Source organism: Oncorhynchus keta, unplaced genomic scaffold, assembly GCF_023373465.1.
Source record: "Oncorhynchus keta strain PuntledgeMale-10-30-2019 unplaced genomic scaffold, Oket_V2 Un_contig_1612_pilon_pilon, whole genome shotgun sequence".
Lineage (NCBI taxonomy): Eukaryota > Metazoa > Chordata > Actinopteri > Salmoniformes > Salmonidae > Oncorhynchus > Oncorhynchus keta.
This window is the reverse complement of record NW_026279723.1, coordinates 158,786-180,594: the sequence shown is the minus strand read 5'-3', so window position 1 is coordinate 180,594 and position 21,809 is coordinate 158,786. Positions and strand designations below refer to the sequence as shown.

Sequence of the window (21,809 nt, the reverse complement as noted above, 5' to 3'; positions counted from 1 at the left end):
AATTTCCAAAGTAAGGCATTTATGAAAAATAATTCTCTTTTAAAAATACATTAATTATTCCATAAATAAATTATCACTGTTTCCGCCCAGTTCCAAACCGGGGACCTTTCACGTGTGAAACAAATGTGATGACCACTACACTACAGAAACTCCCGCTTGAAAAATGAGCAAGGAGTAAACCAAATTTTACAGATATTCATTGCATAAATTCAAATGTTCAAAGTCAGGCATTTATGACAACAATATTTCTCTGTTGAAAATATAATAAATATTGCTTGTGTCAATGAGCGTTGTTTCCACCCAGCTTGAAACTGGGGACCTTTCGCCTGTTAAGCGAACATGATAACCACTACCCTACCAAAACTGCTGCTTGAATTGTCATCAAGGAGTAAACCAAATTTTACAGATATTCATTGCATGAAGTCAAATTTCCAAAATAAGGCATTTATGAAAAATATTTCTCTATTACAGATACGATAACTTTGGCATGTGTCATTTACCTCTGTTTCTGCCCAGTTTCAAACCTGGGACCTTTAGCATTTTAAGTGACAGTGCAAACCAAGACACTACAGAAACTGCTGCTTGAATTGTCATCAAGGAGTACACCAAATATTACAGATATTCATTGCATAAAGTCAAATTTCCCAAGTAAGGCATTTATGAAAAATATTTCTCTATTATAAATACAATAACTTTGGCATGTGTCAATTACCTTTGTTTCTGCCCAGTTTCAAACCAGGGACCTTTAGCATTTAAATTAACAGTGCAAACCACAACACTACAGAAACTGCTGCTTGAATTGTCATCAAGGAGTAAACCAAATATTACAGATATTCATTGCATAAAGTCAAATTTCCAAAATTAGGCATTTATGAAAAATAATTATCTTTTACAAATAAATTATCACTGTTTACGGCCGGTTTCGAACCGGGGACCTTTCGCCTGTTAAGCGAACATGATAACCACTACCTTACCAAAACTGCTGCTTGAATTGTCATCAAGGAGTAAACCAAATTTTACAGATATTCATTGCATAAAGTCAAATTTCCAAAATATGCCATTCATTAGAAATATTTCTCTATTACAAATATGGTAACTTTTGCATGTGTCAATTACTGTTGTTTCTGCCCTATTTTGAACCAGGGACCTTTAGCATTTTAAGTGAATGTGCTAACCAAAACACTACAGAAACTGCTGCTAGAACAATCAGCATAAACTCCACCACCCACACTATGATCCAACTAGGTCAGTATGCACTACTACACCTTCTCACATGAACGCTAACATTACTGGTTTCAGTGGGAAAGATGGTAAATGGTTCAGACATTAATGGCAAATATAAAAAAACTAAGATTACCATTGTAGACTCTGGTAACTTGGGTGACTGTTAATGTAGAGTAGGGATAGTGAGAAGTAACATTCAAGACTGAAGCAATTATCCCCTCTAGTGGTATACTTTATACTGTACCAGGATACTACACACACTGATAATACAAAACATTGAGGACACCTGCTCTTTCCATTAGACTGACGAAGTGAAAGCTATGACCCCTTATTGATGTCACTTGTTGAATCCACTTCATTCAGTGTAGATGAAGGGGAGTAAAGAAAGATTTTAAAACCTTCCGAGAATTGAGACATTGATTGTGTGTGTCATTCAGAGGGTGATTCGGCAAGAGAAGATTTAACAGACTTTGAACAGGGTATAGTAGGCACCAGGCGCACCGGGAACAGTGTGTCAAGAACTGCAACACTGCTGTTTTTTTTTTCATGCTCAACCGTTTCCCATGTGTATCAACAATGGTCCACCACCCAAAGGACGTCCAGCCAACTTGACACAACACGGGCCGGCATCCTTGTGGAATGCTTAGGGCAGCTTGTAGAGTCCATGCCCAGACGAAATTAGGCTGTTCTGAGGGGATTGTGCATTGTGCACTCAGTGTATGTAGTCCTACATGTTTTTAAATAGTACACTATCACAAACCACAGTACAAATCCACTCGATGTCATAAGGTGAATGCACCAATTTGTAAGTCGCTCTGGATAAGAGCGTCTGCCAAATGACTTAAATGTAAATGTAAATATAAAGTGTGGGCCTGTAGTATCTGTAAATCTATTTTTTTTATTTCCATATGCAGATAATAAAGCATCATTGTTAATGTGATATTCTAATATTAGCATTATAACTGTAGGAAGAGGAAATGGTCATAAAATCAAATAGAAGAAATGATGGAAATAAATGTTTTTGAACTACAACTTATTTTATTTAAAAATGTCAAATTCAGTGCAAAGTATTGTAGTGCATTGGTGTCTAGATCCCTGTTGGGTGGCAAAGTGTCAAAAGAATCCTGTGGAGAGAGAAAACAAGAGAATACATTAAATGAATGGGTGTTAACTAATCAGGGTTCAACAAAGCACTTCGAGTCCTCAATTCCTTCAAAAATCAAATCAAATCAAATTTTATTTGTCACATACACATGGTTAGCAGATGTTAATGCGAGTGTAGCGAAATGCTTGTGCTTCTAGTTCCGACAATGCAGTGATAACCAACAAGTAATCTAACTAACAATTCCAAAACTACTGTCTTATACACAGTGTAAGGGGATAAGGAATATGTACATAAGGATATATGAATGAGTGATGGTACAGAGCAGCATACAGTAGATGGTATCGAGTACAGTATATACATATGAGATGAGTATGTAGACAAAGTAAACAAAGTGGCATAGTTAAAGTGGCTAGTGATACATGTATTACATAAGGATGCCGTAGATGATATAGAGTACAGTATATACATATGAGATGAGTATGTAGACAATGTAAACAAAGTGGCATAGTTAAAGTGGCTAGTGATACATGTATAACATAAGGATGCAGTCGATGATGTAGAGTACAGTATGTACATATGCATATGAGATGAATAATGTAGGGTAAGTAACATTATATAAGGTAGCATTGTTTAAAGTGGCTAGTGATATATTTACATCATTTCCCATTATTAAAGTGGCTGGAGTTGGGTCATTGTCAATGACAGTGTGTTGGCAGCAGCCACTCAATGTTAGTGGTGGCTGTTTAACAGTCTGATAGCCTTGAGATAGAAGCTGTTTTTCAGTCTCTCGGTCCCAGCTTTGATGCACCTGTACTGACCTCGCCTTCTGGATGATAGCGGGGTGAACAGGCAGTGGTTCGGGTGGTTGATGTCCTTGATGATCTTTATGGCCTTCCTGTAACATCGTGTGGTGTAGGTGTCCTGGAGGGCAGGTAGTTTGCCCCCGGTGATGCGTTTTGCAGACCTCACTACCCTCTGGAGAGCCTTACGGTTGAGGGCGGAGCAGTTGCCGTACCAGGCGGTGATACAGCCCGCCAGGATGCTCTCGATTGTGCATCTGTAGAAGTTTGTGAGTGCTTTTGGTGACAAGCCGAATTTCTTCAGCCTCCTGAGGTTGAAGAGGCGCTGCTGCGCCTTCTTCACGACGCTGTCAGTGTGAGTGGACCAATTCAGTTTGTCTGTGATGTGTATGCCGAGGAACTTAAAACTTGCTACCCTCTCCACTACTGTTCCATCGATGTGGATAGGGGTGTTCCCTCTGCTGTTTCCTGAAGTCCACAATCATCTCCTTAGTTTTGTTGACGTTGAGTGTGAGGTTATTTTCCTGACACCACACTCCGAGGGCCCTCACCTCCTCCCTGTAGGCCGTCTCGTCGTTGTTGGTAATCAAGCCTACCACTGTTGTGTCGTCCGCAAACTTGATGATTGAGTTGGAGGCGTGCGTGGCCACGCAGTAGTGGGTGAACAGGGAGTACAGCAGAGGGCTCAGAACGCACCCTTGTGGGGCCCCCGTGTTGAGGATCAGCGGGGAGGAGATGTTGTTGCCTACCCTCACCACCTGGGGGCGGCCCGTCAGGAAGTCCAGTACCCAGTTGCACAGGGCGGGGTTGAGACCCAGGGTCTCGAGCTTGATGACGAGCTTGGAGGGTACTATGGTGTTGAATGCCGAGCTGTAGTCGATGAACAGCATTCTCACATAGGTATTCCTCTTGTCCAGGTGGGTTAGGGCAGTGTGCAGTGTGGTTGAGATTGCATCGTCTGTGGACCTATTTGGGCGGTAAGCAAATTGGAGTGGGTCTAGGGTGACAGGTAGGGTGGAGGTGATATGGTCCTTGACTAGTCTCTCAAAGCACTTCATGATGACGGAAGTGAGTGCTACGGGGCGGTAGTTGTTTAGCTCAATTACCTTAGCTTTCTTGGGAACAGGAACAATGGTGGCCCTCTTGAAGCATGTGGGAACAGCAGACTGGTATATGGATTGATTGAATATGTCCGTAAACACACCGGCCAGCTGGTCTGCGCATGCTCTGAGGGCGCGGCTGGGGATGCCGTCTGGGCCTGCAGCCTTGCGAGGGTTAACACGTTTAAATGTCTTACTCACCTCGGCTGCAGTGAATGCATGTTTTCGTTGCAGGCCGTGTCAGTGGCACTGTATTGTCCTCAAAGCGGGCAAAAAAGTTATTTAGTCTGCCTGGGAGCAAGACATCCTGGTCCGTGACTGGGCTGGGTTTCTTCTTGTAGTCCGTGATTGACTGTAGACCCTGCCACATGCCTCTTGTGTCTGAGCCATTGAATTGAGATTCTACTTTGTCTCTATACTGACGCTTAGCTTGTTTAATAGCCTTGCGGAGGAATAGCTGCATTGTTTATATTCGGACATGTTACCAGACACCTTGCCCTGATTAAAAGCAGTGGTTCGCGCTTTCAGTTTCACGCGAATGCTGCAATCAATCCACGGTTTCTGGTTTGGGAATGTTTTTATCGTTGCTATGGGAACGACATCTTCGACGCAGGTTCTAATGAACTCGCACACCGAATCAGCGTATTCGTCAATATTTCCATATGACGCAATACGAAACATGTCCCAGTCCACGTGATGGAAGCAGTCTTGGAGTGTGGAGTCAGCTTGGTCTGACCAGCGTTGGACAGACCTCAGCGTGGGAGCCTCTTGTTTTAGCTTCTGCCTGTAGGCAGGGATCAGCAAAATGGAGTCCTGGTCAGCTTTTCCGAAAGGGGGGCAGGGCAGGGCCTTATATGCGTCGCGGAAGTTAGAGTAACAATGATCCAAGGTTTTACCACCCCTGGTTGCGCAATCGATATGCTGATAAAATTTAGGGAGTCTTGTTTTCAGATTAGCTTTGTTAAAATCCCCAGCTACAATGAATGCAGCCTCCGGATAAATGGTTTCCAGTTTGCAAAGAGTTAAATAAAGTTTGTTCAGAGCCATCGATGTGTCTGCTTGGGGGGGGGATATATACGGCTGTGATTATAATCGAAGAGAATTCTCTTGGAAGATAATGCGGTCTACATTTGATTGTGAGGAATTCTAAATCAGGTGAACAGAAGGATTTGAGTTCCTGTATGTTTCCTTCATCACACCATGTCTCGTTAGTCATGAGGCATACGCCCCCGCCACTCTTCTTACCAGAAAGATGTCTATTTCTGTCGGCGCGATGCGTGGAGAAACCCGTTGGCTGCACCGCATCGGATAGCGTCTTCCCAGTAAGCCATGTTTCCGTGAAGCAGAGAACGTTGCAGTCTCTGATGTCCCTCTGGAATGCCACCCTTGCTCGGATTTCGTCAACCTTGTTGTCAAGAGACTGGACATTGGCAAGAAGAATGCTGGGGAGGGGTGCGCGATGTGCCCTTTTTCGGAGTCTGACCAGAACACCACCTCGTTTCCCTCTTTTTCGGAGTCGTTTCCTTGGGTCGCTGCCTGCGATCCATTCCGTTGTCCTGTTTGTAAGGCAGAAAACAGGATCCGCGTCGCGGAAAACATATTCTTGGTCGTACTGATGGTGAGTTGACGCTGATCTTATATTCAGTAGTTCTTCTCGACTGTATGTAATGAAACCTAAGATGACCTGGGGTACTAATGTAAGAAATAACACGTAAAAAAACAAAAAACTGCATAGTTTCATAGGAACGCGAAGCGAGGCGGCCATCTCAGTCGGCGACGGAGAGAAGGAGAAAGGAGTATGGTCCCTGCAGTAGGACTACATGCTGGCCATGATGTTCTCCAAGTGTTACTCCAGGAGGTTGGAGAGCTCAATGACCAGAGACTCTGGGTTAAAGTACCAGGCCAGCTGCTGGTCAAACATGTCATCTAGCAGAGCCATCAGCCCGCCCTGAAGAGACCACCACACAACACATTTTTTTTATTTTTTTTATTTCACCTTTATTTAACCAGGTAGGCTAGTTGAGAACAAGTTCTCATTTGCAACTGCGACCTGGCCAAGATAAAGCATAGCAGTGTGAACAGACAACACAGAGTTACACATGGAGTAAACAATTAACAAGTCAATAACACAGTAGGGGAAAAAAAAGAAGGGGAGTCTATATACATTGTGTGCAAAAGGCATGAGGTAGGCGAATAATTACAATTTTGCAGATTAACACTGGAGTGATAAATGATCAGATGGTCATGTACAGGTAGCGATATTGGTGTGCAAAAGAGCAGAAAAGTAAATAAATAAAAACAGTATTGGGATGAGGTAGGTAAAAATGGGTGGGCTATTTGCCGATAGACTATGTACAGCTGCAGCGATCGGTTAGCTGCTCAGATAGCAGATGTTTGAAGTTGGTGAGGGAGATAAAAGTCTCCAACTTCAGCGATTTTTGCAATTCGTTCCAGTTACAGGCAGCACGGAACTGGATCGAAACGCGACCAAATGAGGTGTTGGCTTTAGGGATGATCAGTGAGATACATACCTGCTGGAGCGCGTGCTACGGATGGGTGTTGCCATCATGACCAGTGAACTGAGATAAGGCGGAGCTTTACCTAGCATGGACTTGTAGATGACGTGGGGCTGGCGACGAATATGTAGCGAGGGCCAGCCGACTAGAGCAGTGGTGGGTGGTATAAGGTGCTTTAGTGACAAAACGGATGGCACTGTGATAAACTGCATCCAGTTAGCTGAGTAGAGTGTTGGAAGCAATTTTGTAGATGACATCGCCGAAGTCGAGGATCGGTAGGATAGTCAGTTTTACTAGGGTAAGTTTGGTGGCGTGAGTGAAGGAGGCTTTGTTGCGGAATATAAAGCCGACTCTAGATTTGATTTTCGATTGGAGATGTTTGATGAGAGTTTACAGTCTAGCCAGACACCTAGGTACTTATAGATGTCCACATATTCAAGGTTGGAACCATCCAGGGTGGTGATGCTGGTCAGGCGTGCGGGTGCAGGCAGCGAACGGTTGAAAAGCATGAATTTGGTTTTACTAGCGTTTAAGAGCAGTTGGAGGCCACGGAAGGAGTGTTGTATGGCATTGAAGCTCGTTTGGAGGTTAGATAGCACAGTGTCCAAGGACGGGCCGGAAGTATATAGAATGGTGTCGTCTGCGTAGAGGTGGATCAGGGAATCGCCCGCAGCAAGAGCAACATCATTGATATACACAGAAAAAAGAGTCGGCCCGAGGATTGAACCCTGTGGCACCCCCCATATAAAATTGAACCCCCATATAAAATGGCTCTGAGTTACTAGCTTATCAAAAGGAGAGAGACGATTAGAAATACTCCCCCTAATGGCATTGAAACCTGGTTAACCATGAAAAAGGAAGTAGAAAGGAAGTTGATAGAGGAAAATATAGTTTAGATGATCAAATGTATACTTTAATGATTAGAACCATTCATGCTAATACTATATTTGTTATGATCTGAAAAGTATGGGTTCTTAATTGTACTGTTACTGAAAATGTAAGCAGAAGTGAATTGTGTCTGTGTCTCCTGGGAAAGTTTTGAAGCAGGGATAAGATAGTACTTCAAACAGATACGAATGTTTTGGTTGGATTCCATTAGCAGAGAGAAGTATATCCTTTAGGCAGGTTGGAATGTAGTTTATGAGGGGAGTGAAACTGTCTCCAGGACTGAATACTGCGCCATTGTACGGCTGGGAGAGGGGGTGTAACTGATGACGTCATTTTATGTCTTCTTCAGATTTAAAATGTAATGTTCTTTGTATTTTGGGTCAGTACTCATCAAGAATAAATGCTGAACTTGTTTTTTAAGACTGGTCTCTTGCTAATTCATGCAAATGATAAACTTACAACTTATCATGAATTAGAAATGAGTGCGAATTTGATTGGCTTTGGCAATAAAACATAAGGGAATTTAAAAATTCCTCTATCAGAAGTACACTAAGAATATGGAAGTATTCCACAGATGTAGAGGGACCTGTGTCCAAAGCAGCATTCACCAAGGTAAAGAAGTCAGAAAACATGTAACTTTCTGTACTTTATTTGTGTCTTATACCAATCACATCCTCTCAGATCTCCACAAGTACATAGGGATAGGACTGCAGGCCATCTATCCAACTTCACACCTGTTATAATAAACACTCTCAAATGCAAACCTTCTGGAGCTGAGCAATGATCAAGGAAAATAAGAAAACAGCTGTACTTAATAACAAATGAATGATGGGACCATTTCATGTTATTGCATTATAATGAGTTACTGCATTATCTTTCAGTTGTAAAATTATCACTTTCTGTAGGCTATGCCTGGTGGCCCATTCACTCCTAACAAGCCTGTTTTCTTCTGCCAATTTTGTTGTGGTTAAGGCGATGGACTAGAAATCCATTAGGATGTTCCTGTGCAGGTTCAAATCCTGCCGACAACAAAAATATTTATTTTTGACCCCTCCGGAGGTGGAAGTTTAGTCGTGTTTGTTATACCAATCACATCCTCTCAGACATAGAACATCTAATCGTGTTATATTTTAATGAAAAAGGTGTACTTTTGAGAGCGAAAACCTGGGGCAATCAGGCAAAACAATGAAGGGATTTTACAGGGCCCTAATGGACTACAGACATTGACAGTCTCCTCGCCTAAAAACAAATGCTGAATGCACTGCCAAGATTTTGAGGTAAACGCATTGTCCATTATTTGATTTGATCTGGGCAGGGCAGGGAAGCACTAACAAACTGCATTTAGTCCAATAAAAAGACACAACATTATTAGGGTGATAAATAAAAGGCCCTAGTCCATGAAGTTGTCATAAGTATGAACCGAGAACTTACATCACCTGGTATTCCCAGGCAGTCTCCCATCCAAGTACTAACCAGGCCCGACCCTGCTTAGCTTCTGAGATCAGACGAGATCAGGTGTACTCAGGCCGGTGTGGTCGTAAGAGCGAAAGTAGCTCTTGGTGCACTATATAAAGTCAAAGTGAGTCTGATTAACAGCTGTTGCATTTTCACCATTTAGATAAGCATCTTTGTGTCACTCAAAAAGTGGAAGAAATTGCATATACTGTAGCCATAATTTGTAGCACAGATTGTTGGATGAAATACAAACTAACCTTGCTTACTTATTTCAAAGCGAGGGCACATATTTCAGCCTTGTGGGAAAAAACGGACAAAGAGTTGAAATTCCACAAGGCAGTGACAAAAAGCTTACAGCACCTGGTATTCCCAGGCGGTGTCCCATCAAAGTACTAACCAGGCCCGACCCTGCTTAGCTTCCGAGATCAGGCGTACTCAGGCCGGTGTGGTCGTAAGAGAGAAAGTAGCTCTTGGTGCACTATATAAAGTCAAAGTGAGTCTGATTAACAGCTGTTGCATTTTCACCATTTACTCAAAAAGTGGAAGAAATTGCACATTTTTTTTGTGTTTTTTTGGGGGGACATTTTTTTAAAATTTTAATTTCACATTCAAATACAATTACAAATTTAGTACATAACGTTGTACATAACATGGATACTTACAAACAGTATCAAAAAATACCGTAACAATATAAGAATATCAAAACTCCTAAAAAAAAGTGCTGTTCTGCAGAACCTGACCAGTATTATTGGCCTATATTCACGATTAACATGCCTCTAACAATCTCCAAACACAATACAAACAATTCTATAAATAAAAATATATACATATGCCAAAATGCACTCTGGATAGACCTCGGTGTATATAAAATATCTACAAAGGCTTAGTTTACATTCCAAATGTACCTATGTAATACAATTATATATTGGTTATAAAACCATTTACAATGACGGGTAAATCCCTTTCCATCTCTGTTTTACTGATGCAATGCCCGCCTTATCTATTTCGAATTGTATTCTTTTCCAAACTTCCTGTTTTATAAATTGATCCAATCCCGTCGGTGACCACTTGAGGGTGTCATTAACTGCACCACATCTGGCCTCCCAAAGTTTAGTCTTGATAAGGGACACCAGAGTCACTAATGCTAATAATTGTACCCTTTCCACATTTTTTATTTCAAGTTTGGCAACCCCTTCATAATCAATGTTTTTTAATATCTCAAAAAATTGTTTACTTTTTCCCCAAACTAATTGAGCAAAAGAACATTCCCATAAAACATGGGGAATTGTTTCAATTGCGAAACAATTGTCCCTGGGACAGAGTCAAATTATGATCGTGTAAAGTTGAACGGACCGGAAGACGTCTGTGTAAAACAAGCCAATTAAAATCTTTCAGTCTGTTATCTAACCCTTTTAATTGTGTCCGTATCAAGGTGGAAGAAATTGCATATACTGTAGCCATAAATTGTAGCACAGATTGTTGGATGAAATACAAACTAACCTTGCTTACTTATTTCAAAGCGAGGGCACATATTTCAGCCTTGTGGGAAAAAACGGACAAAGAGTTGACAAAAAGCTTACAGCACCCAGTATTCCCAGGCAGCCTGATAAATCATGTTTCTCCCCATTACTTTCATAATATAAAACCGGTAAACCCCTCGCTCTTTTAGCCACCTCTTTATTTATTAAAATCACCCACTCCCCAGGAATACATCCTAATATTTTCTTATACATATTCTCCGCAGTAGTTTTACTAATCTCTTCATCTATTTCAACCACATTATCATATATTGCCTGAAACGGAAGGAACCCAGGAATTACCTCATATGCTATGTCACCTATCTGCCTCATCCCAGCCCTCATAACATATTTACAAAACAACGTCATATTATTACACTTTATCTTTGGATTTAAAAACATTGGTTGATTTAAAATATTTTCTAAAATGGTACATTCATAATAAATATTTGGTAAAAATTGCCCCCAAGCCTCAAACACTTCTCTATAAAACAACGGTATATTACCTAACATTTCCTTCTTCATACTCATCAATAAACCATCCCTACCTCTTGCAAATAATCTTTAAAAAACCTTTTCCACCCATAATCCAATTCACCAAATAAATATTTCCGTACCATTTTTACTCTAATTGCTGTTTTCCTTACACTTAAATCTACCAACTTCAAACCCCCCTCCTCATAACCTGCAATCAAAGTTTTAAGAGCTATTTTCACCCCCTTCCCATCCCATAAAAAATTAACTAAAATCTTATTCATTTCAGATAAAACCCATTCTGGCATATCCAAAACATACATTACATAAATAAAAATTGACATCAACAAGGAATTTATCACAATGACTTTCCCTTTTAACTTCAAATACCTCCCCCTCCACATATTTACCACCTTTCTAACTTTATTTATTACACCACTCCATGTCAAATCCCTAGCTTCCTGTCCTTCACCCCTAAAAACACTCCTAACACCTTAAAATAATCGTTTACCACCTTAAAAGTAAAATTTCCCTCATTAATCTCCCCAATATACATTACAACTGACTTCTCCATGTTAACCTTTGCACCTGATGCTTGTCCATATACTTTAAAACACTCCATCACCCTTTTAACACTTCCCTCATCTCTAACTGTTATAGTGGTATCATCTGCGTATTGATGAATCAAACTAAAACTCCATTACACTTCACCCTACTTTTTGCCTTCGTATATAATAATTTTATCCATCCTATTATTCTATTACCAAAACCATATTTATCCATTACCCTAAACATAAAATCATGTTCTACCCTATCAAAGGCTTTATTTAAATCTATGCTTAACACTATTCCCCCTATCTTATCATGATTCATTTTATTTATCACATCTCTAATCGTATTAATTGTATCAGCAATATCTCTACCAGGCACACTATAATTCTGTGTAGGTGCTATAATATCATTTAAAACTTGCTTCATTCTATTTGCCAGTATCTTAGAATCCAAATTTAATAAACTAATTGGCCTATAATTCTCCAGTTTCAATTTGCTCCCCTTATTTTTATATAAAATCGTTATCAGCCCTGTCATCATAGATTCTGAAACACTATTATTATCCTCCATATATTGATAAACTTCCAATAAAATAGGTGCTAAAAAACTTTCATATATTTTATAAAATTCTGCAATTATTCCATCCACTCCAGGACTCTTTATTTGTAACCCCTTTATCGCATCTTTAACTTCATTCACTGTTACCTTCCCATCACACATTTGTTTATCCTCAACATCAATTTGCACATCCACACTATCCAATATCTCCTTTACGCACCCCTCATCCACCTCCCCTTTCTTAAATAAATCCTTATAAAAATTCTGCACTGTTTCTAATATCTCTACATAATCATTGACAACTTCACCCTTTACATTTTCAATCTCTCTAATATATGTTCTCCTCTGTTTATTCTTCTCTAAACCAATAAAAAATGAAGTACATTTCTCCCCCTCCAAAACATGCTTTGCCTTACTTCTTATAATTGCACCCTTACACTTATCTATTTCATATTTACTCAGTTTTGATTTTAAATCTAAAAATGTTTCTATATTATGATTAAGTTCACTGTCACACTTCCCCATTTCTTCATCCAATCTAGCCCTCAACTCATTTTCATCTCTTTTCATCTTTCCTCTCTTTTTCCTTGCATATCTTATACTAAACACTTATTTTTTCCTTAACCTTGTCCCACCATAAACACTTATCATTCTCTTTCCGCTTATCCTCCATTTCACATGCTATCAAAGATTTAATTTGTTTCCCATATTCCTCATCTTCTAAATACCCTGCATTCATACACCATATTCCACCCCCTGTTCTTTCCTTATCTAAGCTCACTGAAAATGTTAAACCTGCATGATCACTAAAAGTTGTAAAAACATACTTAATATCTTTCATAAAATTCCTTAAACCTTATTTTACTAAAACCAGATCTATCCTTGTTTGTTTCAAATCCCCTAAAACCACCTGGCTTCTAGAAAATTCTCTTTTGTCTGGATTTTCCTCTCTCCACATATCAATTATTCCTTTTTCTAACATCATCTTCTTTAAAACCCCCCTAGATACATCACTTCTAAAAGTAGCTCCTCTTGTCATATCCAGTCTATCCATTTTAACATTAAAATCCCCAACTACAATACAATTCCCCTCACACCATTTCCATAATTCTAAAAATAAATATTTGCGCTCTATTTCATTATTAGGCGCGTAAATATTTATAATTCCAAAACCCATACTCATATATTCAAAATCCAAAATTAAAATCCTCCCATTATTATCATTATATATATGTTTCACATTCTCTACCACATCCTTCTTCAATAAAATAGCAACACCACATGAATTCCCCCTGCCATTGTTAGCAAAAATAAAATCTCTCCATATTTTTTTTACTTCTAAAATACATACATTGTCCCAATGTGTTTCTTGAAGGCATAAAATATCAGAATTCTTCATTTTCTTTGAAAATGTTCCATTGTTCTTAAACCATTCGCATTTATTGACATAAAATTAACCATTCCAATAAATAGTAAAATTAATAAATATTTTCTCATTTACCTCTATCTGTTGTCATGTTTTCTTCCTTTTCTGTCCTTTTTCGCCGCCGCTTTCCTCTTCCTGTGGCCTCCCCATTTTCTGTCAATCTGTTCCATGTCATCTGAATCTGAAATTGATTCTAAATCCATCTCTTCCAAGAAACTTAATGTCACGCCTTGGTCATTGTATTTTGTGTTTTTGTTATATGTTTGGGTAGGCCAGGGTGTGACATATGTTGTGTTTCGTATTGGGGTTTGTATTATTTGGGATCGCGGCTGATTAGGGGTGTGGTATAGGTTTGGCTGCCTGAGGCGATTCCCAATCAGAGTCGTTGTCTCTGATTGGGAACCGTATTTAGACAGCCTCAGTTTCGCTTTGTATTTCGTGGGTGTTTGTTCCTATCTCTGTGTTGTAGTCACCAGATAGGCTGTAATTAGTTTTACGTTTCGTTGTTGTTTTCTTATATCAGTTATTTCATGTACCGCGATACTTTCATTAAAGTCATGAGTAACCTACACGCTGCATTTCGGTCTGACTCTCTTCTTACAATAGACAAACGACGTTACAGAAACACCCACCACTCACAGACCGAGCAGTGTGTAAACTGGCAGGAGCCTAAGGAGGACGTTATGGACAGCAGAAGCATGGATTATACGTTGTGGGAAGAAATCGACAGGCCGACCCGCAGGCCGACCCGGAGAGAGTGCAGGAGCCCGCCTGGGATTCGCTTCAGCAGTGCGAAGAGGGCTACAGGCGAATCGAGTCAAAGAAAAAGACACGCCGGAAAAAACGGAGAGGCGCTGGTTTTAACAGGCAGCGACAGCTGGAGCAGCAAAGGGAGGATGAATTATTTGGAGAATGGACATGGGAAGACGTGTTGGATGGAAAAGGTTGTTACACTTGGGAGGAGATATTGGCCGGAAGAGATCGCCTCCCATGGGAACAGGTGGAGGCACTAAGGAGAGCTCTGTCACATCATAGCCTGGGCAGTTTTCTACATTTTCTAACTCCAATAACAGGCGAGATTTAAGCATCCCCTCCTCCTTATCACATTTGCCCGTCTTGCACTAGATATTGCCAGCCGCTTGAACTCCCCTTTTAATCCTTCCCACCACACACTCACATCAGACTCAAATAGAGGATCTGACACGGCGTCATTCACACACTCTTTCACTGCTGCCCTAAACACCTCATCCTTCGGCATACTGGCATTAAGACACCACAAACCACCCCCCCTCCCCTCCCCTGATGCACCCAGCCTGAAAAGCAGAGCATCATGGTCACTAAAAAATGTGTGTGAATACTTTACCCCCACAACCAAGTGCGCAACCTCTCTATGAGCGAGACACAAATCTATACGTGACTGCTTGAGCTCACCCCTCACCACTTGTCTTCGAGAGAACACCCGCTTATCTGGATTCCTCTCCCTCCATATATCCACCCAATCTTCATCCCGCATTAGCCTTAATAGCGCTCCCCGAGATGAGTCAGAGCTAAAATGTGCGCTACTTGAGGCATCCATCCATACATTAAAATCCCCAACAAGCAAACAGTTATTCGCACATAATCCCCCCATAGACATAAACATAACCCTCCTCTCAATTTCATTATTAGGAGCATAGACATTGTACAACGAGTACTCCATATCTTGATAAGTGAAACCCACTCCCACCATTCGACCCACAGTGTCAGCACATAACAAATTTAAATTAGACACAACATTATGTTTTACCAAAATAGCTACCCCACATGCCCGCACAGTACCATTACTCACGTACATTAGTCCATTCCATCTCTGCCTTACATTATCCATATACGGCTCAGTCCAATGGGTCTCCTGAAGACATAATATATCAGCAGAGAAGGCTTCCAACACCAGCTCTAGCTTTTCTTTGCTACGAAGTCCATTGGTGTTAATAGATACAACTCTCACCATTATGACTATAAAGAGGAGGGGATGAATCCAGTCCATCATGATTGATATTTTATCTTCTTTTTCTTCTTAATTATTATATCCCTTTTAATCTCCCTCCTCCAAGTACGTATGCTCTCCCTCTCTTCCTCCGTCAGCTCTTCTTCAGACTCTTTACGTTTGCGAGAGTCATCCCTTGCAGTATCCACCTCCCTAGAGGAGCCCCCTTCTCCACGAGGATCGCCCTCCAACTCCACATCGTCTAGGCTTGAGCTTATACCTCCATCCTTGGGTGCCTCCCTTCCTTCAGTACAAGGCTCCGTCTCCACTTCCTCCTCCGGCTGCCTCTGTTCTTCGCCCTCCTTCTCTCCCTGGGGTTGCTCACTCATGCCGATCTCCTCCCCGGCTTCCTCCACCTCGTTCTCCTCCACGACACTATTTGCGCTGAAACCCTGTGATGCCAATTCCTGAGCACCTTCACTGTGGGGACAGGAGCACTGCGCTGCACCCCTCCCGCATCCAACACAACCTCGCTCTCTCCTCCCATTGCACTTTCGTGCGTAATGCCCCTGCTCACCACACTTATGACATGTGAAATCAGGGCCCTGGCTGGATACACAGCCTACAGACCTTGACCTGCCGATCGTGTATTACTCTGAAATACTCAGCCCCTTCCAACGTTTCAAATTTGGCCGAATATGGCAACGAGCGCACAGTGTCTGTGAACCTAACTTCACAGAAGCGCGTCCCATCAGCAATGTCCGTCCCCGACCAGTAGCGCCTTTTCACCGGCGATATAGCAGACACACCCCATGCTCTTAGCCGTTCTGTGATGTCCTCGTCTGTAATATATACTGGGAGGTTTAAGAAGGATACCACCATCTCATCCAGCGATAGATCCTTTGCCATGATTCGACAGCTCCGGATTTAAATCCATCCATCAGTTTTTCTTTCCCTCTCGCACTTGACAGCGTCACTTCAAATCGCTTTTCATCTTTGACCCGACAGCCGCAGACCAGTCCACAAACTTCTTTAATCCCTCTCAATACCTCCATCATTGTAATCTTCTCCTCTCCCATAATTTCAACAGCCACTGTTAATATCTTTTCATATTTTTGCGCCTGTCTTGCTGCAGCGCCATTATCCATGTTTCCTTTGTTCGTAGTCTTTTTTCCAGCGTTGGTCAAAGCCATTGTATCCATCTGAATAACGCCAGGAGGAAAGTCCCCCAAACAGCAATATGCTGCTGGGGAACAACCCCAAACTATCAATCTAACTTAATCAATTTACAAAAAGAAATTGTACTTCAAATAGCTCCAAACTCCAACACAAACTCTCTAGAGCAAACATTCAGTCTCAGCGCAATTACTCACACCTGCGTCAATTACCTATCAACAGGTGCGTACTCAGGCCGGTGTGGTCGGGCCTGGTTAGTACTTGGATGGGAGACCGCCTGGGAATACCAGGTGCTGTAAGCTTTTTGTCACTGCCTTGTGGAATTTCAACTCTTTGTCCGTTTTTTCCCACAAGGCTGAAATATGTGCCCTCGCTTTGAAATAAGTAAGCAAGGTAAGTTTGTATTTCATCCAACAATCTGTGCTACAAATTATGGCTACAGTATATGCAATTTCTTCCACTTTTTAAGTGCACAAAGATGCTTATCTAAATGGTGAAAATGCAACAGCTGTTAATGTTATGGCTGCAACCCTTTGTTCTCAATTTCCACCTGAAGACATACCCAAATCTAACTGCCTGTAGCTCAGCCCCAGAGACAAGGATATGCATATTCTTGGTATAATTTGAATGGAAACATGCTGAAGTTTATGGAAATGTTCATTCAATATAACACAGTAGATCTGGTGGAACAAACTCCCTCACGACGCCAGGACAGCGGAGTCAATCACCACCTTCCGGAGACACCTGAAACCCCACCTCTTCAAGGAATACCTAGGATAGGGTAAGTAAGGGTAAGTAATCCTTCTCACTCCCCCAACAAGAGTTAGATGCAAGTGGCTGTTCCACTGGTTGTCATAGGTGTTTGCATCAATTTGTAAGTCGCTCTGGATAAGAGCGTCTGCTAAATGACTTAAATGTAAATGTAAATGTAAGAAAAGAGAAAGAAAGAGGATACGTTTAATGTTTTTTATTGTTGTAATATCATCTTTCACATGTACTAGAATAGCCACACAGTCAGATAGGATGCTGGAGATAGTTTTGATGGATAACACAAGAGGGCATCTGTAGGTGTGCACAGTTTGAGACTGATAACTTCAGGAATGGGTGAGCTACATGACATTTAGCATGAAGTCACCCAGGTGTCCCACACAAGTTGCCCAAATGTACCCAAGTGGCCGAATTGGTGAAATGACCTATAACTATATACAGCAGTGCAAATAACTGAATACAACATATCAAAAAGCAAATCTAACACACAAAAAAATGTTTAAAAAAAAATATATATAAAAAAAACAGTACACACCCCTTGGAAGTCCTCGTCATAATATTTTGCTGCCTGTGCCATGTCCCATAGCAGTCTCTTTCTGATGTAAAGCAGAGGCAAACTGAACAAGTGGTGCATTTCATGCGACACAGAACACAACGAAGCCTCCATGCTGTGCCCTTTTGGCCCTGAGGCACAGTCATGCCTGCAGTAATGAACTGTGGCATATGAACACCACTGGGGGCACAGGTAGAGCGGGCAGCTTGGCACCGGGGCCTCCCAGTCAGAGTCGCTATCACTGTGAAAGAAAGCATTAAAGAAAATTGTATTGTTATGAGCCTTTTATCACATAAAATAAACAGATATGTATTGATTGTATAGAGCAGAGGGAACAGTCACTAAGGTGTTCCATTCAACTCCGGCCATTGTAGTGTGTGTGATATATAAACACTACACATTTCATTGCAAAAAAAAAATATATATATATATATATCATAACGGCATTAGCACTTACCCGTCCAGAAGTACATCCTGTTCTTGCAGAAAGAGCTCCTCAGTTCGTTTCAATCATAACACTCCAAGATTCCTCAAACAAAAAAAATCTCACTTCAACTTTAGAGTTTGACTTTGCGTTACATGAAGTATTCGCCAGGATATCTTCAATGAAATTGTTGAAACTACACATTTCCGAAATACAGCTGCTCGTAAAAAGCCTTACAGCAACCCCTCTGATCGTCAAGGCGAAAATGGAGTTCCCTGAGCGTGCGATTACAACCAAGGAATGGTGGTCCAACCCCAAACCATTACATACTGGCGTTTACCTCAGCTCATTGGCTATCTACCCAGCTAGATTTCAAGAAGATCATTGGGCAGAAACATAGTCAAGCTTCGCTAAAATTGCTCCGTAAAAAAATGATAGAGATGGAATTCCCGGCACAAATAGTTTACCAAATGTTTAGACTTAGGCTATAAAAATTGATTTTATCAAAGAAAACAGCACTTCATTTAATGGGATACTCAGGAAGAGAAATAAGAGCAAGATATCAAAATGTAAGTCATAATTTTATACCTTCAGATGTGAAAGTCTAAAAACTGTCATGGCGGAAAATGTTTCTGTTCTTGATTGCTCTTCTCAAACAAAAGCATGGTATTTGTTCTCTGTAATAGCTATTTTAAATTGGAAAACTGAGTTTGATTACCAAGATTCTAATCTTTTGAAGGGTGTAAGACAATTGCATTTTCAAGAATGTTTAATGTTACGAAATTGTATTTTTATTTTTAACTCTGAAATTTCCCCTGATGTTGGTCCCTGTACGGGGACAGCAGCCTTAAACAACTCCAACTAGGTTGGACTGGGAGAGAGCAAAATGTGTGCCTAAGAAAATACCAAGAACAATTCAACTGTAAGTAAGGAGCCAGTATAAAATGGATGTCTTTGTATAATGGACTTCAGAACGTTCTCTGAATAAAATGTGTTAATCTTTTGCATAATCTGAGTCTTTGCCGCATTATTAAACCCATTGTCTTTCAAACCTCGGCTTGGTCAAAGCTATTGATTAGTCATTGGGATTGAAAATCATCGTGACAGAACGCCAAGAGTGTGCAACGGGTGGCTTATTTGAAGAATCTCAAAATATTTTGATTTGTTTAAGACATACGTGTTATTTCATACTCGATGTCATCACTATTATACACTGCAGAACATATTTTTACTGACACCCTGGAATGAGTCGGTGTGTTCAAACTTTGCCTGGAGCCTGTAGAGATCCTCTTTTAAAGTCAAGGCTGTTCTCACGCAATTGCATAGGTTATAGAGCTCATTAAGAGATTTTGATTTTCAAATTACATTGATGACAGAGTGATTAGAGGGACAATAGAGTGCTGAGTACCAGGCAGTTAGCAAGTGCGGTAGACTACTAATGACCATCACCAGCATCAGAGCTTGGAGAAGCCTAATTACTAAATGGTCACGTGGAATTTGACTACCTTCAATTCTTGTAACTGCCGGTAATACAGTCCTACTCCTTCCTCCATTTCCCAGAAATGGACTGGTTCAGATATATTGTTCAGCATATCACACCAACAATAAAGTAAGTAAATCAACAGTTTAATCTCTGGATTTCTTCATGTATTTAAATGGGATGTGAATCAGTTCCTGTAGTACAGTAAAGACAACTGTCCGTCTTTTCAACTTCTCCATTCCAACACCCTTCATCTACAATTAGACAAAAAACATTAAAATCCAGAATCAGCTGCAAAGAAATAACATTTAGTGAATGAGTATGTACACACACACACCTTGGAACAGTTGATAGCAGTGCCTGGTGGAGTGTCCGTACCCTGGATCTTCTGTCCAGTAGTGGTCACACACCAGAAATAGACATGTTACAGTAAAATGTGTAAATATTGTATGTGTAACATTCAACTGAATTGGAGAATTAAATGTGTATGTGCGTCCTTGTTAACCTGTAGAGCCCGAACATTGCTTAGGGGTGTATCGTCCAGCGGCGTCGCACGTGGGGATGTAGGCTCCAATTGGGCCATGTGTCGCAGCATATCTAGCACGCTCACAGGGGGTCATGGGTCGTATCGTAGCATCTGGACACAAGTAACATGGACATAACATTGCAGCACATGCATGCCGTAATTTTCTGTTGCGTCCCATATGTGCCCTGGTCAGAAGTAGTTTATACGGAATAGGGTTCCATTTCAGATGTAACCGAGGTACTTCCTGGCTAAATATTGAAATTCTGCTACTTGTTTAAAAGTCCTGTGCAATTCACTTTCTGTCATTTGAAAACAGCTGATGAAACCAAGACGGAAATTGTATCAGTGTTATTTTCTGATAGTTGGCAGACAATCCAATCATACAGCCAGTTGAATGATCAAACCATTCATATCAGAATACCGCAGTCCAGCATCTAGACACCAATATACATTTCTGGAACTAGATGATTAGAGAATTTGGCCAGTAACACAAAAGGTTCCTAGTTTTAATCCCTGAGATGACAAGTTAAAATATATGTCCACGTGCCCTTGAGCAAGACAAACCTCTCTCCAGTGTCAGTTGATAATGGCTGGCCAAGGGACAACTCGTTATGAAACGAAACATTAATACATACGTGTGTGTGTAGAGGACAGATCAACACCCACTAATGTTCTATTAACATTTTGAGAGTAAGTGTGAGGTACACCACTCTTACCTCCCAGAGCAAAAGCTGTGCTGACAAGCAGAATGATGGTTAATGTTGCCATGGTGATAGTCTCCTGAGAGAAAGAACGAGAGTGAGATTAGTTGAGCATTTTAAAACATTTGGAATGGCTGTGGGTACTAGAGGAGAGGTTAAGGAAACCCTGTGTTAAGTACAAAACTTAAGCAACAATTGCTAAACCCAGTCCTGAGGACCTCAAGAACCGAGTATTGGCAACACGGCGCTACGATTCTTCCGCCAAAATTCAGGTATCATCTAATCTATTGTATGTGGTTGAAGAGCCTGGCACACAGGAAAATCTATCCTTCCCAAATGGCTCCTCATTCCTGTTGTAGTGAACCAGCTTGGACAAAGGCCCACAGTGCACTAGATAGGGAAGGGGAAGCATCCTAGAGCGAGTCATAGACTACCTCTTTACTGCAAAGGTAACTATTAACTATTAGTCTATGCTCTTAAATTCAGGGGGTCACTCCACAAAATGGCACCCTATATAGCGCACTACATTTGACCAGGGTCACATCAAATTAAGTTTCCATTTGAGATGCAGATAGTCTATTAAATAATGACACAATCTCA

General features: G+C 41.0%; 1 protein-coding gene, 1 non-coding gene and 1 pseudogene across 2 annotated transcripts in view; all 3 read right to left on the bottom strand.

The window, feature by feature from the left end:
* Positions 1 to 21,276, bottom strand: part of LOC118381009 (nidogen-2-like) — a 30,089-nt gene extending 8,813 nt beyond the window's left edge. The window contains exons 1-4 of the mRNA XM_035767976.1: positions 21,225 to 21,276; positions 20,487 to 20,619; positions 20,328 to 20,401; positions 19,767 to 19,778 (exon numbers count right to left, since the gene is read on the bottom strand). Coding sequence (XP_035623869.1) covers positions 19,767 to 19,778; positions 20,328 to 20,401; positions 20,487 to 20,619; positions 21,225 to 21,276 — 271 coding nt within the window. The remainder of the gene's footprint in view (positions 1 to 19,766; positions 19,779 to 20,327; positions 20,402 to 20,486; positions 20,620 to 21,224) is intronic.
* On the bottom strand, positions 9,058 to 9,176 carry LOC118381010 (5S ribosomal RNA). Its single transcript, XR_004824984.1, has one exon. It is a non-coding gene; the product is annotated as a 5S ribosomal RNA (ribosomal RNA).
* Positions 9,437 to 9,545, bottom strand: LOC118382612 (uncharacterized; annotated as a pseudogene).
* Positions 21,277 to 21,809: the final 533 nt, after the last annotated feature.